The sequence below is a fragment of the Polypterus senegalus genome, chromosome 7 (assembly GCF_016835505.1).
Source record: "Polypterus senegalus isolate Bchr_013 chromosome 7, ASM1683550v1, whole genome shotgun sequence".
In the NCBI taxonomy this organism is placed as follows: Eukaryota; Metazoa; Chordata; class Cladistia; order Polypteriformes; family Polypteridae; genus Polypterus; species Polypterus senegalus.
The window spans coordinates 23,522,126-23,539,035 of record NC_053160.1 but is presented as its reverse complement, the minus strand read 5'-3'; the positions used below and the strand labels follow the sequence as shown (position 1 = coordinate 23,539,035).

Genomic DNA, 16,910 nt, shown 5'->3' with positions numbered 1-16,910 from the left:
CTTGAAATTTTACCAAAACTTTTAAAATGAAGATATTTGGTCTGTGGAATTATTTGAACATGTGTGTCACTCTATTGCTGGAATCATTCAATGAAGTAAACAAAAACTGCAGAACTTTGGTTACTTTGGATAAATGCAACTACAATTATTATACAGTAGATTAACTTCTCCACTTCTACAATTCATGTATGATAAAACTTGCTTTCAGTCAGCACAACACTGCTCCTTAAATAAATACACCATAACAAAGAGTACATTTTTAACTAATACAGCCAACAGTTTGAAGGAAAATAACTTTTCAAACCATAATAATACTTTTTAGCAGGTACATAAGCAAAGACGTCAGTGATGCAAAGGAGTGCATATTACAAAATTCTGTATTTAATTGAAAATAAGTATAGACAATTACTCTACCATAGAAAGCAGATTCTTCAACATAGTGGAATTCCTGAAATCCAAGCTACATATAAGCCTCAAATAGGAAATTCATGCTATTTGTTTGGCAAATACTTTCAACCCATGCCCGTCTGCCAACCATTGTAAGATTATTCAATAATGTTGCGTACACCTATGAGCATTTGGAATTCAATTTTTGCTTTGGGAAAGTTAAGGTGTGTGATTCTATATTAGAAAAGCACTTTAAGACTATTGCTATAATTGCAGAAACCATAATCGAGAAACACTTAAAGAGCATACGTACAATTTGAAGGTCTGGAAAAATACTGTTAATTGAAACAAGCTCCATGTATCTGGCAAATCCTTCATTCAGCCAAAGGTCATTCCACCAATCCATAGTTACAAGATTGCCAAACCACTAAAAATAAAAACAATAATTATTTATTTATGTTTCTGAAGAGTTGGTTTTTATACTTAAAATGCTGATAAACAATAAATATATAGTACAATTCATTCATCCACTTTCTAACCCAACTACCAAGATCAAAGTTATAGTAGGTAGGTACTGATCCCTGCAGCATAGTTAACAAGGTGGGAACCAAGCTTAGATGGGGTACCAGTCTATCACAAGCGACACTCATGTGAACATCAACACTCACTCACACAAAACTAAATTGGCAATACAGTAAACCCTTATTTATCACGGTTAATCCATTCCAGACTCTACCGTGCTAAATGAATTTCCGCACAGTAGGATTCTTTGTTTATAAATCGAATATTTTCGCAGTTAGAGCATAGAAAACCTGTTTATGACCTTCTAAATAAGTTTTTTTAACATTATTAGAACCCTCTAGGCATGAAATAACACCCTTTAGTCAAAAGTTTAAACTGTGCTCCATGACAAGACAGAGATAACAGTTCCGTCTCACAATTAAAAGAAAACCTATCTTCCTCTTCAAAGGAGTGAGTGTCAGGAGCAGAGAATGTCAGAGAGAGAGAGAGAGAGAGAGAGAGAGAGAGAGAGAAAAGCAAACAATCAAAAATCAATAAGGCTATTTGGGCTTTTAAGTATGTGAAGCACCGCCGGACAAAGCAGCTGCAAAGAAGGGAGCAATGTGAAGGTAGTCTTTCAGCATTTTTTAGAGAAGCGTCCATATCCTCTAGGCCAGTGTGCGAACAGCCCCTCTGCTCACACCCCCTCCGTCAGAAGTAGAAAATGTCAGAGAGAGTGAGAGAAAAGCAAACAATCAAAAATCAATACGTGCCATTCGGGCTTTCAAGTATGTGAAGCACAGCGTGGGAAGCATATCATATATCATTGAGGAGTTTTATTCAATACGTAATATGTGCTCTGATTGGGTAGCTTCTCAGTCATAAATTAAAAGACCCACAGTCTGCAGAAATCCGCAAACCAGCCAAAAAATCCATGATACAGTGGTGTGAAAAACTATTTGCCCCTTTCCTGATTTCTTGTTCTTTTGCATGTTTGTCACACAAAATGTTTCTGATCATCAAACACATTTAACCATTAGTCAAATATAACACAAGTAAACACAAAATGCAGTTTTTAAATGATGGTTTTATTATTTAGGAGAAAAAATCCAAACCTACATGGCCCTGTGTGAAAAAGTAATTGCCCCCTTGTTAAAAAAATAACCTAACTGTGGTGTATCACACCTGAGTTCAAATTCGTAGCCACCCCAGGCCTGATTACTGCCACACCTGTTTCAATCAAGAAATCACTTAAATAGGAGCTGCCTGACACAGAGAAGTAGACCAAAAGCACCTCAAAAGCTAGACATCATGCCAAGATCCAAAGAAATTCAGGAACAAATGAGAACAGAAGTAATTGAGATCTATCAGTCTGGTAAAGGTTATAAAGCCATTTCTAAAGCTTTGGGACTCCAGCGAACCACAGTGAGAGCCATTATCCACAAATGGCAAAAACATGGAACAGTGGTGAACCTTCCCAGGAGTGGCCGGCCGACCAAAATTACCCCAAAGCGCAGAGACGACTCATCCGAGAGGTCACAAAGACCCCAGGACAACGTCTAAAGAACTGCAGGCCCCACTTGCCTCAATTAAGGTCAGTGTTCACGACTCCACCATAAGAAAGAGACTGGGCAAAAATGGCCTGCATGGCAGATTTCCAAGACGCAAACCACTGTTAAGCAAAAAGAACATTAGGGCTCATCTCAATTTTGCTAAGAAACATCTCAATGATTGCCAAGACTTTTGGGAAAATACCTTGTGGACTGATGAGACAAAAGTTGAACTTTTGGAAGGCAAATGCCCGTTACATCTGGCGTAAAAGAACACAGCATTTCAGAAAAAGAACATCATACCAACAGTAAAATATGGTGGAGGTAGTGTGATGGTCTGGGGTTGTTTTGCTGCTTCAGGACCTGGAAGGCTTGCTGTGATAGATGGAACCATGAATTCTACTGTCTACCAAAAATCCTAAAGGAGAATGTCCGGCCATCTGTTTGTCAACTCAAGCTGAAGCGATCTTGGGTGCTGCAACAGGACAATGACCCAAAACACACCAGCAAATCCACCTCTGAAGACTTTGGAGTGGCCTAGTCAAAGTCCTGACCTGAATCCAATTGAGATGCTATGGCATGACCTTAAAAAGGCGGTTCATGCTAGAAAACCCTCAAATAAAGCTGAATTACAACAATTCTGCAAAGATGAGTGGGCCAAAATTCCTCCAGAGGCTGTAAAAGACTCATTGCAAGTTATCGCAAACGCTTGATTGCAGTTATTGCTGCTAAGGGTAACCAGTTATTAGGTTCAGGGGCAATTACTTTTCACACAGGGCCATGTAGGTTTGGATTAAAACCATCATTTAAAAACTGCATTTTGTGTTTACTTGTGTTATATTTGACTAATGGTTAAATGTGTTTGATGATCAGAAACATTTTGTGTGACAAACATGCAAAAGAATAAGAAATCAGGAAGGGGCAAATAGTTTTTCACACCACTGTATATATTTAGATATGTTTACATTTAAAATCCGATGGAGTGAACGCTATAGCAAGGGATCACTGTAAACCCAAAAATGCAGTTTGGCATGTGTTCCAGATTAAAACTCATTGAACAAACTATTTCCACATAGGTAGTGCCCAGACAGAGATTCAGATCTAGTGGAAAAGTAACAATAACAATTGTATCACCATAAAGCTCTATGAAAAAAAGTCGAGGGCTATTGACAAAAGGAAATTGGATTTCTCACTTGCTACTGCAGAAAATCATTCTCAAATGGAATTACAACTATACAACCAAAAGCCCTAAAAGTTCAGTTATTAGTTCTATGACCCTAGGCACACAAGCACAACTAGAAGGTAAATTGTGGAGCAATTCAAGTTGTTAATTATCTCCAACATTAGCTAGAGGGATGATCACCTCTAAGACTCTACTTTCTGGAATTATTTCCTCATAGCTGTCCTTTTATAGCCTATTTGCCTAATTATTGCTGCTGTGATTTCCATGAAACCCCATGATACCACTTCCATTCCAGCAACTATATGGAAAAAAACTTTTCCAATGAACTAACTTTAGTTCCATTATTTATTCATTTTACATCTTTCTGTCACATTCTTGGTCAACATGAGGTCTACTGAATTTTTCTTATTTTCACTGTAACAGGGTTATTGGGAAAAACACACTGAAAACTCCTGTCCAATCAAAAATTAGATTATTTTATTGTCAACCCTGTGTAGTTTGTAGTGATGACTGATTCAAATTTTCAATCTCACATTTTAAGCAGAAAATATGTCATGTCATTTTCAAACCAGCTCAGACCAGTGGTACCTATCTCATCTTGCATAGGGAGCAAGGCAGGTCCATCAAAGGGCAAACACACACACACACACCCTAGGGCCAAGCATATCAATCCACCTAACTTGCATGTTTTTGCATAGACATGGGAGAACATGCAAACTCCACGCATGGAGGACTTTACTGCGAGCACCACCATTATGCCCCTGGAGAAAATATGGAATATACAAAATTTTATGATGTAAACAATATAAAAAACATCCATGGAAAAATCTCATGTTACTCATGGTGGGAAAAAATGTACTTTTTCTACAATATTTTAATTAAATACAGAGGAAACTGAATTCACACAGAAGTGAGCTTCCAGGACTCTTGACCAATGAATATGGGTCTTAAATTCTGCTTATCCCTGTGTAAATGTGTTTTCTCTGTGTTTTCAGGGAAGTTTTCATATTGTATGCAGTGGTTCAGTATTGGGTCTCCATAGATGGTCGGTCTGTATCAAAATGTTAAAATTAAAAATTTTTTTCAGATCACTACAAGTATATAACATAAAAATATAGCGGAATATTTCTTTAAGTTTGGAGTAATAAATTCAGTACATTACAGATTCAACTGGCCTATTTGCAATACAAATCGATTTTGTACTAAGCATTGTTTTAACTTGTATAGGGGATATATTATAAATAGACATCCAGCAGTAGAATTAATTCAGTTTAGAAAGTCATTAGGCTGGAAGGAAAGACAATTTACATACCGTAATCCACAGTACCAAATTCCTCAATATTCAGACAGTAAAACTGTCCAAGGATTGACACTACTAAGGTAAGGACAGCACTTGTCAAACAGTCTGCATGTCAAAATCTGTAATTCAAGAAGCATTGATATAAAGCTCAAAAGATCCTACTATGACATTTCTCTGCCACAGCCAACCTTCACATGGAAAGAAGCAATGGACCTACTACACTTTTTACTCCATAACATTTTTAACAAGGTTAGTACAGTGGTGTATTGGTTAGAACTGCTGCCTCACAGATCTTACATACTTAGGAAATGTAGGAACCAAGATGGGATACCTACCTATTTCATGAAACACTCCTGCATATTCCTACATGTCCTTTCCGAGGAAATGTGGGTTAAAACCATTTAATACAGTGAGAAAATGCAGCCATCACAAAGAAGACAACCTACCCGTGATTCAAACAAGTGTCCAAGCACTATGAGACAATAATCCTATCTGGTGTGCCCCCTGTGGTGGCAACTGAAGACCATAAAAATAGCATTCATATTGTTATTAAGAACTCAGGCAAAAAACAAATTTCAAACTCTGTGCTGAAATGTCAAAACCTGCACCTCTCTAGTAAATTTATGTCTAAACCTATTTACTAGTTATTAGTCTTATTTATTTATCTATTTTGTACTGTATTTATTTACTTAATGAGCTTCTATAAAAATTTCTCTCTGGCGACAAATAAAATTAGTCAGTTAGTTATATCTATCTTTATTTGTTAATATTTTACCTTTTTGTTTCAGTCTTAACATATTCAAAAACACACAGAAAGATCCAAATAAAAACAGCTACTGTTGTCAAATAATATAGGTAAAGTACCTGATGAGCTAGTTCATGTGCTATGACTTTGGTTACCCACTGTTTATCTGATAAAGATGATGTCTGAGCATCGTACAGAAGAGATGTCTCTCTATAGGTTATCAATCCCCAGTTCTCCATTGCTCCTGACTGGAAATCGGGGATGGCAATTAGATCTGAAATACAAAGAAAAAAAAATCACAATTAAAAAAGAGAGAATAATTAAAGTGCTTTTAAAAATGATAATATCTATTTAAATATGAGATGGCCCCCTGTTGGATATTCTCTACATTTATAATAATGAGGGCATACAGTATGTGTAACAATAGGTGTGTTTATTTTTCTAAACACACAAGGGTAGACTAAACAAAGGAAAAAATAATAGATTAAGCAAACTTTGCCAAAATTCTGACCCTTTCTATGTAGGTTTTCAACCTCTGTGGGATGCATGACAACTTGCCCACACAACTAAAGTACCACAAAAATACTCTCTTCTTCACCTCTTCTTTCTCTCCTTTAAGTAAGTCGAGCTTCTGTCTTCTTAATAAGTAAGAGAATGCCCCGACTGACCTTGCTACTCTAAATTCTTGATAAAAGGGGGCTCTAAAACTCCTTCCTTTAAGGGTAAAGTTAAGGAATCACTTCAAAAGTGAGGGGCTGCCATTCATTAGCCAAAGGGACAAAGAATCCCTACACGAAGACCTTAGTAGCCAGTTAAAGGGCTGGTTATTTCAAACAGCTACTAGGTTGCTGTTCTTTCAAGTGAGAACTATAAACTATATTTTTATAGGTTGCAGCTCACGACTGGCCTCTTGCTAGTTTACAAGGTTAAAAAAGCAATTTTTTCTTACTTCTCCGAACTTGGGGAATTTTAAAAACAGTATATATTAATCTACACATATAAAGTCTCCGGCACGATGCTGCAGTGGTAGCGCTGTTGCCTCGCAGTTAGGAGACCTGGGTTCGCTTCCCCTGTCTGCGTGGGTTTCCTCTGGGTGCTCCGGTTTCCTCCCACAGTCCAAAGACATGCAGGTTAGGTGCATTGGCGATTCTAAATTGTCCCTAGTGTGTGCTTTGTGTGTGGGTTTGTGTGTCCTGCAGTGGGCTGGTGCTCTGCACAGGGTTTGTTCCTGCCTTGCACCCTGTGTTGGCTGGGATTGGCTCCAGCAGACCCCCGTGACCCTGCGCTAGGATATAGCGGGTTGGAAAATGACTGACTGACTGACTGACTGACATATAAAGTTTCTGAAGTTTAAATGCAGTAGTATATATTTAAGCAAATGTATAGTTTAAATGTGAAACATTCTAATCTCAATTACTGGTTGACTGCCCTATTACAGACATAAGGACTCACAAGGAATAACCCTGTAATAATGTTAGACAAGGCAGTGATGTTATTTATCGTAAAGTAACAAGAACATATCACTATTAAAAAAAATGTACTAAATACATGACAAAAAAGACAAAATAGTATAATTTCATAAACCAGGTATCATGATAATATTATATTATTAGTAAAACACTTGGACCTCTGGTCCTCAAATAAAAGAAAACTGAAAGTTGTTAAGTCCTCCAATATAATAACTTAATTATGAATGATGAACATGCAGGCATTGTGTTCTGGGGGATTATCAAGAGAGGCTTTCATGGACTAATGATACTGTACATGCTGCTCGCTGTATTTATGAATAAGGGGCAAGTCTTGTGTGATGGCCATCTATTGTTTTTAGATGAGGATTCTAATCTTGTTCACACAATTGAGTCAGTAAAGGACACACAATCAAACTGACATGAGGGCTTGTAATGGATGTTTGTCATTGTTTGTAGTTAATGACTAAATCTGGTGGTGTTTGCCTGTTTGTACGACAGTGAATACAACAGCAATACACATTATAATGTCGTCGGTGTTGTGTAAAACTGGTTAGGGAGCACATTTTTACTTGTTGAACTTTCCTGTCATCTGTCTGTGACTTTTGTTTTTTATGTTGTTCATCTTTGTAATATTTCATTGATGATTATATTTTTCAAAGAAAATGAGGAGAGATATCTTTTCAGGACTTGAAAATATTCTACAAAAGTTTCATAAGGATTTATAATGTAAAAATTGGCACACGCTACAGGATGACCATTGAAAGGGTGCAGTCCTCCATTATACGGTAATGATTAATCTGATTAGACAATACAATACAATTTATTTTTGTATACCCCAAAATCACACAAGTAGTGCCGCAATGAGCTTTAACAGACCCTGCATCTTGACAGCCCCCCAGCCTTGACTTTCTAAGAAGACAAGGAACAACTCCCAAAAAAAACCCCAGTAGGGAAAAAATGGAAGAAACCTCGGGAAAGGCAATTCAAAGAGAGACCCCTTTCCAGGCAGGTTGGGCGTGCAGTGGGTGTCAAAAGGAAGGGGGTCAATACAATACAATACACAGAACAGAACAGAACAAATCCTCAATACAGCATAAAAATAAAAATTTTAGAAGTACGTAGCAGAATTTAACAATGGATGACATCACATAATATGAGTTGGATTTGTTTATAGACCTGGAGACCTCATCCATCAAGCTGCCTCCCCCATTTGGCCATTCCACAGCTGAAACAGTGCTGGGCCAGCCAATCCAATGAAAGGACCACTCTTTCCCATGATTCCAGCGATCCTCCATTATGAATTCTTAACACGAAGGCACCCTTATACTGAGGGATTAATAAGTTCATGGAGGTGCATATTAGTTTGCATTTCTCGTGAGATGATGCCTGTTGCAATGCTTTTGCTAGCTATGAGAGGGAGTCTAAGTCCAATTTCTGGGCCACCATGGGCTGGGCGTCCAAATCATGGGGCACATAGCATGTGTCAGGGCCTAAGTTGTCAATTAAGACCAAGATCAACCTCAAAGGCCAGGGGTGTGAGTGTTTTTACATGACAGACAAACAGACAACCCTTACCATTTTAAATATATAGCTGGTATTCCAGGTAATTCCCACCCCTAATACGTTTTTTTGCCATGTTTCAACTTTCTCTCTGTATTGTACTGGTGGTGCTGCTGCCTCTTGCTTTATGGTGCAGCCAGTACAGTATAGGCTTACTATCCCCCTGTTCCTCTAACAGGCAACTTACCAAAGCAATTAATCGGGATGTGACATTTTATCCTCCTATGAAGACTTTCAAAGAACATTTTTTACATAAAATCCCAACCAGGCACTGTGCTCACTTGGCACAAAACTGAAAACTGGAAATGTCACACAATAATTTATTTTTTACTGAGGGATGAAAAGGTACTTCCTTTATAATAATTAATAAATGGACATAGTTAGACATATCTGACCTTCACTTTATTCTCATTAAATAATAGCCAACATAGCCTTGCATAACAAGTCAAAAATTCTACTTAGTCATTATTTATTTTAAAGGAATTACATAATATTTATGAATATTTAAACTTTGGTACTTACCAAGTTTAGGAAGGGGATAGCTAATGTTAAAATAATTTTCAAAAAATTCTAAAATTTTTACTGCAACTTCAAGAGCATACTGTGTTTGATTCCATTTTTCAGGAACAGCATAAACTGAAACCTGTCAACAAATGTAAAAATATAAAATAAGATGCAGACATACACTCAGTGGGAAATTATTGAAAACTCTGTAACTAATACCGAGAATGGCCTCCTTTAGCTCTCAAAACAGCCTCAATTCTTCATTGCATGAATTCCACAAGATGTTGGAAACATTCCTTTGAGATTCTGGTCCATGTTGACATGATTGCATCACACAATCTCTGCAGATTTGTCAGCTGCACTTTTATATTGTGAATCTCCCGTTCTATCACATCCCAAAGGTGACCTATTGGATTTAGATCCAGTGACTAATAAGGGCACAGAGGAACACTGAACTCATTGTCAGGCGCATGAAACCAGTTTGAGACAACTTTTGCTTTGTAAGATGGTGCATTGCCATGCTGGAAGTAGCTATTAGAACATGGGTAAATTATGGCTATGAAGGGATGCACATGGTCAGTAACAATACTCAAATAGATCGTAGCATTGAAGGCCAATTGATTGGTGTTAATGGGCCCATGGTCTGCCAAGACCAACTGATCTAGACAGTTTACTCAAGGCACGTTAAGTGCATGAATTCATGATGTTGATGCCAAATTCTGACCCTACCATCTCTGTTTCTCAGCAGAAATTGAGAGTCATCAGACCAGGCTATGTTATACTAGTCTTCAACTGTACAGTTTTGTTGAATCTGTGTCCAGTGCAGACTCAGCTGTTTGTACTTGGCCGACAGAACCAAAAGTGGTCTTCTACTGTTGTAGCAAATCCAGTTCAATGTGCAATTTACTGTGCATTCTGAGATGCTTTTCTGCTCACTACATTTGTACAAAGGGGTTATTTGACTTACTGTAGCCTGTCTGGCATCTCAAACAAATATGACCATTCAGGTCTGACCTCTCCCATCAATTAGGTGTTTCTATCTAGAAAACTGGTGCCCACAGGATATTTTTTGTTTGTCTCCCCATTCTGTGTAAACTCTAGAGACTGTTATGCATGAAATTCCCAAGAGATCAGCAGTTACAGAAATACTCAGTTACATGCCATGATTGAAACCACTGAGATCATATTTTTCCTCCATTCTGGTGTTTGAAATGAGCATTAACTGAAATTCCTGACCTGTATCATCATGATTTTATGCATTGTGCTGCTGACACATGATTGGCCAATAAAATAATTTCCTAGATAAGCAAGTGTACAGTTGCTCCTTATAATTTGCTGAGTGAGTATATATGGTATTTTCACTCAGATTACTTCTCATGAAGACTTACAATAACCAGGGCAACTTAAATCGTACTAATGAATATAAGTATTGATGTTTCATCAACTATGAACAGTAAGCAATGTAAATTAAATTGACAGTAATAAAGTACTTTTACCAGGGTCATTAATTAAACCATTTCTAGGCTATGCATAGTGCTGACAGCACTAGCCATTCTAATTTAATTAAGTATTGATTAAGAAAAAAAAGAGTACATAATAAACTGTTTAGATAGCAAGAATGTTTGTCATTCTTAAAATGGAGATTTTGGCAGTAAACACAAAACAAAGAATGCAAAATAGGAGAATAAATAAAGGACACTAGAAGTGATGTATATTTCTAAAATTGTACAGTAAGTGAGAGGCTGGCGTGAACCCTGGGGGCGATGACAATGAATATGGTCCACTTACATGCCAGAACGGACATAAAATATAAGGTGGCCAATGTCTTTTCTTACTAATACATTGCTTTAAAGTATCCTTACCTTGATATCTGAAGAAGTATTAGCACTAACAGATCTGAAGTCACATACTATGTAAGCTACAAGGTATGTACTCATTTTTTTGGTCACATTAAAATAATCTTCTACCAGCCCATCTGAAAGTTCAAGGGTCTGAATCTGCAAAAGCAAAAATATGACTTTAGGTTACCATACAAATAAAATAACATATAGTAAGACATCTTACTAAACTGTCATAATGTCAGATTTAAATATATATAGTAATAAACTTACTATTTACTGTGCTAAAATTATCCATTAAAAACAGTTCAGCAGTAAACTGTCCTTTTATGCAATCATATATTTTTAACATTTGTCAAAGGAAGTGCAGCTGACTCAATTACTAATCCCTTGACAAAAATATAATTTTTGTCAAATTATTTTTTTTAATCTCAGCTCATTTTCAATCAGATTTTAGATTAGACTAGCTGTGTTAAATTTTTAAATGGGCCTCAGTTATAGTTATTCAGATGTATCGGAAATACTATGTAAGTAAATACTTTTTTGAATGCAGTATTTGTTGTAGAGACTAATATTGTTAGTTCACTTGTGCTGCATATTGTTAAAAATTCTATATTACAGTCTTTGATAGTGCTGGTGTGAAAAAGATTGCAGCAGAACTCTGTATTAATTAAAGCAGTATTCTGTAATGTTACAAAGGTGATTTAAAGTTGATTCATTCAAAGCTAAAATGTGTTCGACTCTCCATTAGTACCAAAGTCTAAAATTAGTACTGGTTCTGAATACGGTGGATTGATTTGAATAAATGCACAAACCAACACGTTTATTTACAATATTTACTCTCAAGTCACACAGAAATAATGGTCACTCAGATAGTCTTTTACCCATTTAAAAGCTCCCACTTGTTCTCGTCTTATCACATTGTGAAAAACAGCATTTCCATCAGCTGTAGAATGAAACTGAGTGTCATTCTCTTCAATTGTGGCTTGGCTCTATTGATTAACTTGATTGACTTGCAGTTTTTTTTTTCTTCTAATTCCTCTTTGCTTTTATAACTTCAAAAAGCACTTAACTCTTACAATTGATTGGCATTGCAAACGTAATGAAAATCTGCAGGTGGACAACAGTGTTGGCTTTTTAAAAAATGCAAGGCTATGTGATGATAAAAAAATGCAATCAGTTTCTCTCAGATTTATTGCTACTCGTGACAAACCCCAGGTATGCAGAAGCAATCGACAACGCTAAACAAAATATTTTACCCCAATCTTAAATGTGTTTGTTTTACCAAGGAGACCAAATCCCCCCAGTCTTTGAATCGCAGTAAATTTGCATTGGGGAATCCCACTCATTCTCCCTTCCAATACTGTCTGTGGATTGTCAAGGAACTTAAAAAAGTAAAACTGGGCTTTGAGAAACTGTCCAGAGAGGGCAACTAACTCCACCATTTCTGGTTCCCTGACTCAAAGAATCCCAGCTACCCAAGCTTCCTGAGCAAAGTGAGCCTAATCCATAGCTAGAACTGAGCCTTATAATTGGTTATTGTTAGCCTGAGGACAAAGGAAACAATGCCTAATGAGCGTTTTCTTTTTGTATGGACTGTTTATTAAATGGGACAACCTGAGTGGGGCCCCAAATTTTCTTTGCCAAGCCTGTTATTCCTGCACTCAGCCACGATAAACAAAATAAAACCATGCTGCAAAAAAAAAAAAAAAAATTATGAATACTTCTCTGCATTCTTCTACGCTATGGCGACTTATTAGTTTTCATGAGAGGAGCAGAGTTTTCAACAAAAATACACAGTGGTGTATAAATGAAAAGCTGTAAAGCCAGTTTTAGAACAAACTGAAACTGAACCATTAGTTGAATCAAGCGATAGTGATGAGAATGTGAATTGATTATCAGACATCGACACGGATTGCGAAACTGATGATTATGGTGCTATATGCCGTAAAAAAAACCCAAAAGACTTACTTTTGGCATATTGGATAATGTAATGTGCTGTCTCTCCCTTCGTATTTTGATTGAGAATGTAGCTTTGAAAGATGGCTCGTCGAAACAGGGAAATGCCATTCTTGCTGCAGTCGGTTCAAAATCTGTTGTAGCCAATACCCTTTTTAGAGATAAAAACAAAAATAAACTGAAAACATAAAACAAAAATGACCAGGATGCTCATTTATAATTGTCTTAATAGCAGGAATGATTGAATGATCTTTTAAAACATCTTTACTTATTTTGTGTTAAAATACATAGCAATTGCTGACTGTACTGCTTCGTCTTAGTTAGACTTGTATGTTTTCATTTTAACATTGGTAAAAATAAACATTTTTTTTTACATTAGAACACTAGAACTATTGTGACAAGAACAGGCCATAGAGCCCAACAAGCTTGTTGTCCTTTTCAACAAGACTCTTCAAAATAGCATCAAGTTGAGATTTGAAGGTCCCTAATGTCCTACTGTCCATCACAGTATTTAACTATCCACTTGTCTTATTGTGCTATATATACTGTAAAAAAAACTTTCCAGTATTTGTATGAAGTCTGCCCTTAACAGGGTTCTTAACTGTGTCTTTGTGCTTCTCTTGAAGAATTTATTTTAAAGTAACACTTGGGATCCATTGTACTAATTCCCTTCAAAATGTTAAACACTTTGATTGTGTCATTTCTTAATCTCAGTTTGCTTTAATCTCTCTTCATAGCTTATAGCTCAAATATCTATATTATTATTAAAAAAAAATCTTGGTGGAAGGGAGACAATACGTGATCTTCTCAGAAGACACTTTAAAGACCCACAAGATGAAAGAGACTGGCCACGGAGCATCTCGCAGGGACCTTAAACAGGAGACTTGGTACCAAGAGACAATGCCAGGGTCGTCTCATGGGCAAGTGGAACATGAGATTCTTGCAAGACACGCCCTACTCACAAATGATATCATACAAGAGCACATGCATCAAAAAACAGTCAGTCGTGTAAAAGCACGTAGTGCAGACACATACTGCGCTCTCAACACATATAAAGCGTATCAGAACAATACGAAGAATAGACACCCAAAGAGACATTTTAACGTCACGCGACACAAGGCAGTGAGACATCATTTAAAACAAGTTCATGGGCATCTAACCTAGCAGTTGTTGAAATGCTTTTGGCAGACAGACATCATGTGCTCCCAGCTCTTAAAACAACGACAAGTGACAAGCAGAACACGCACCTTGCCAGCAGCAGCAGCAGGAAGCCAGCAGATGATCCAACCGCATAGCTTAACGTGCGTATATATCTAATTTTACAATGCGACAAGCAGAGACGCAAAGTGACAAAAGAACAGCTGCTGTATAGGCTTTGAAATGATCTACGCAAAGCACGAAAAACAGAATATGCAGCTCGCCAGCAGATGATCTAACTGCAACTCCTTAGCATGCGTTCAGCCACCCGAATTTCACAACATGAGCAGTGTTATACGTCCTGCAAGACAGAGATTTAACCACGCCCAGGGCCGGAAATAAAGGACAAGTATTGTTTTTACAAAAGTTTTAAAGTAAAAGTGAAAATAATGAATATGTAACAATTCCCATGAAAATAACAATCTCTTTAAATTGTATATGCAGTAAACCAAACCCGGGGGTGAGCGAGTGAAGCGAGCAGGGGGCGGAGCACACAGTACTCCAGATAAGGTCCCACTAGCGCAAACAGGCTCCAGCAGCCTGACTGACTGACATACCAAAAAGCATATAACAGAAACATAAGCATTGCATGGCACACTGCAAATGATAAGACTGAGGACTATGTTGATTATTTAGATTTCAACCTGTCTTAGATGGATAGCAGAGCTAATAATGACAATAAGAATACAGCCACGACCGTCACCAGGAAAAGCGAATAAGTTAATATAGTATAACGATAATATATTTACTTATAGAGCATTTTTGATGATTGAATCGTTTATAAAACATTTTATAAACAAAAGATATATTGGGTAAAGGCCTCAGACACATTATTTTTAGGCATGATATCATCTGTAGATGATGAAAAGTTGTTTAGCATTTCTGGGTTGTGTAAGGCCATGTGTTAACCTTGATGACACTCTGGGGCTTCCACACAAAGGTACAGGGCTCTGCGTTTTTGTCATCAAGCTCTTGTACAAATGTCAAAAGCCATGAGATGCATCTAGTTCAGTCAACCACTGTTCTCTCAGTGAGGATATCATAATACAGTGTATGATTTGTCAAGTTATTACATGTTACATTTCATTACTGCTTACAAATATCTGAAGAAATGAGCATTTTAATTTAAACTGAATATATTCGATTTGACATGCTTTTATACTGTAACATTTTATAAATTTTAAAATCAACAGAAAAACATGTATACCATATAATCTTAAGAAAACATACCTTTCTTCTCCCACTGATGTTAGATATGTGCTTTTGTAGAAGCCATCAAATCCATCTGCTAAACTGGCTTGAAATCTGATATGAAGGCGATATTTTTGGTTTGTAAGCAAAGTCTCGTTAGCCATAATGGCAATTTGCTCATGAGCTTTATGCTCTAATACATTAAGATTCATTTCTTCATTATCCGTTTTCCAGTCTGCTTCTAGGAGGATACTTGCAAATGTGATTTCCAAGCCCTTGCTATGCAATACTATGAAGTCAGTATCATGTTTAATCAGAACTTCAATTACGACCATGCCACTAAACTTAAGGCTAGTCAGATTTGGGTGGATAAGAATATCATAGTGTAGGGGTACAACTTTATCAGGAAGGCGCATACTAATCCAAGGAAATGAGTCATTATTACCAACTTTGAATTTTCCTTGTTTACTTTCACATGGCACTCCATAATGAAACTTTAATACCATTGACAGTATTATAAAAACGAACACCCAAATGTTGCTTGACATATTAAAAACCGAAAGGTAAAAAAGTGTTGTTGCAATTCACTTCTATAAACATAACACAAAGTTGTCCTTTGTCCAGTAAGCACAATATCAAATCTGCTGATCCTAAAAGCAAAAAAAAAAAGTAAATTAGACAAGAGATCACAAAATTAAAAAAGTGAAAATCTTCACATGTGGAATGTGATTATTCAGTCCTCAAGGTACTATTAATTCATTTGTAAAAGTGTGCTTTTCTATCAACTTCTTACATAAAATCAGAACATATCTTTACTGCCAAGGTTACCTAACAGCAAATACAACTATAAACGTTTATGCTGAAGAGCCATCCATTTTCTAACCCACCTGGCAACACTGTGATAAAGGGTATTGCCTTGCAACTCTGTATTCAAATCCTTATTTAACATGAAAGTCCAAGAACTACATAAGCAAGGGTTGGGCAGAATGTTATGTCTTAGGACACCTTGTTCCTTTAACTTTTTAATGGCTGATGTCGACTTTTGTCAAAAGGAGGAGTTGACGATGGTAATCAACTGTAAACTATGACAATACCAACCATTACGTTTTAGTTGGACTCTCGTTGCTAAAAAGAAAGTTCGATTCATTGGTTTGACCGATATTCCCTGCACTCTAGTGAGTAGCAAGGTGCACACAACGGCAAAAATGGCACTGACATCTGCCGAGAGATCAAAGCGAATGTGTAATGCAAAATACTCTGTGGACAATGTTTTGCCTATTATCTCCGAACTGGACTATGACTTGTCAGACTCAGTTTTTGATACAAGTGATTGAAAATGAAGGTGAGGTTCCAGCTTTAGCTGATCGTTTACAGCAAGTCATAGTACTGACAATGTTCGTCAGGGAGGACTGCCACTTAACAATGATAAGAGGTAGAAACCAGATTGTAATGCACTGCAACCTTGACCACTGCTGTTGTCACAGCCATGTGAAGAGAGCCTGGCAGCAAGCCTGCCACACATTCTT

General features: G+C 37.0%; 1 protein-coding gene across 5 annotated transcripts in view; it reads right to left on the bottom strand.

The window, feature by feature from the left end:
* The window catches only part of LOC120532401 (endoplasmic reticulum aminopeptidase 2-like), a 70,905-nt gene that overhangs the window by 46,663 nt on the left and 7,332 nt on the right, over positions 1-16,910 (bottom strand). For all 5 annotated transcript variants that reach the window (XM_039758353.1, XM_039758357.1, XM_039758358.1 and 2 more), the window contains exons 2-7: positions 15,424-16,034; positions 13,009-13,147; positions 11,062-11,196; positions 9,218-9,338; positions 5,786-5,940; positions 701-814 (exon numbers count right to left, since the gene is read on the bottom strand). In XM_039758353.1, the coding sequence (XP_039614287.1) occupies positions 701-814; positions 5,786-5,940; positions 9,218-9,338; positions 11,062-11,196; positions 13,009-13,147; positions 15,424-15,932 (1,173 nt within the window). In that variant the 5' untranslated portion in view covers positions 15,933-16,034. The remainder of the gene's footprint in view (positions 1-700; positions 815-5,785; positions 5,941-9,217; positions 9,339-11,061; positions 11,197-13,008; positions 13,148-15,423; positions 16,035-16,910) is intronic.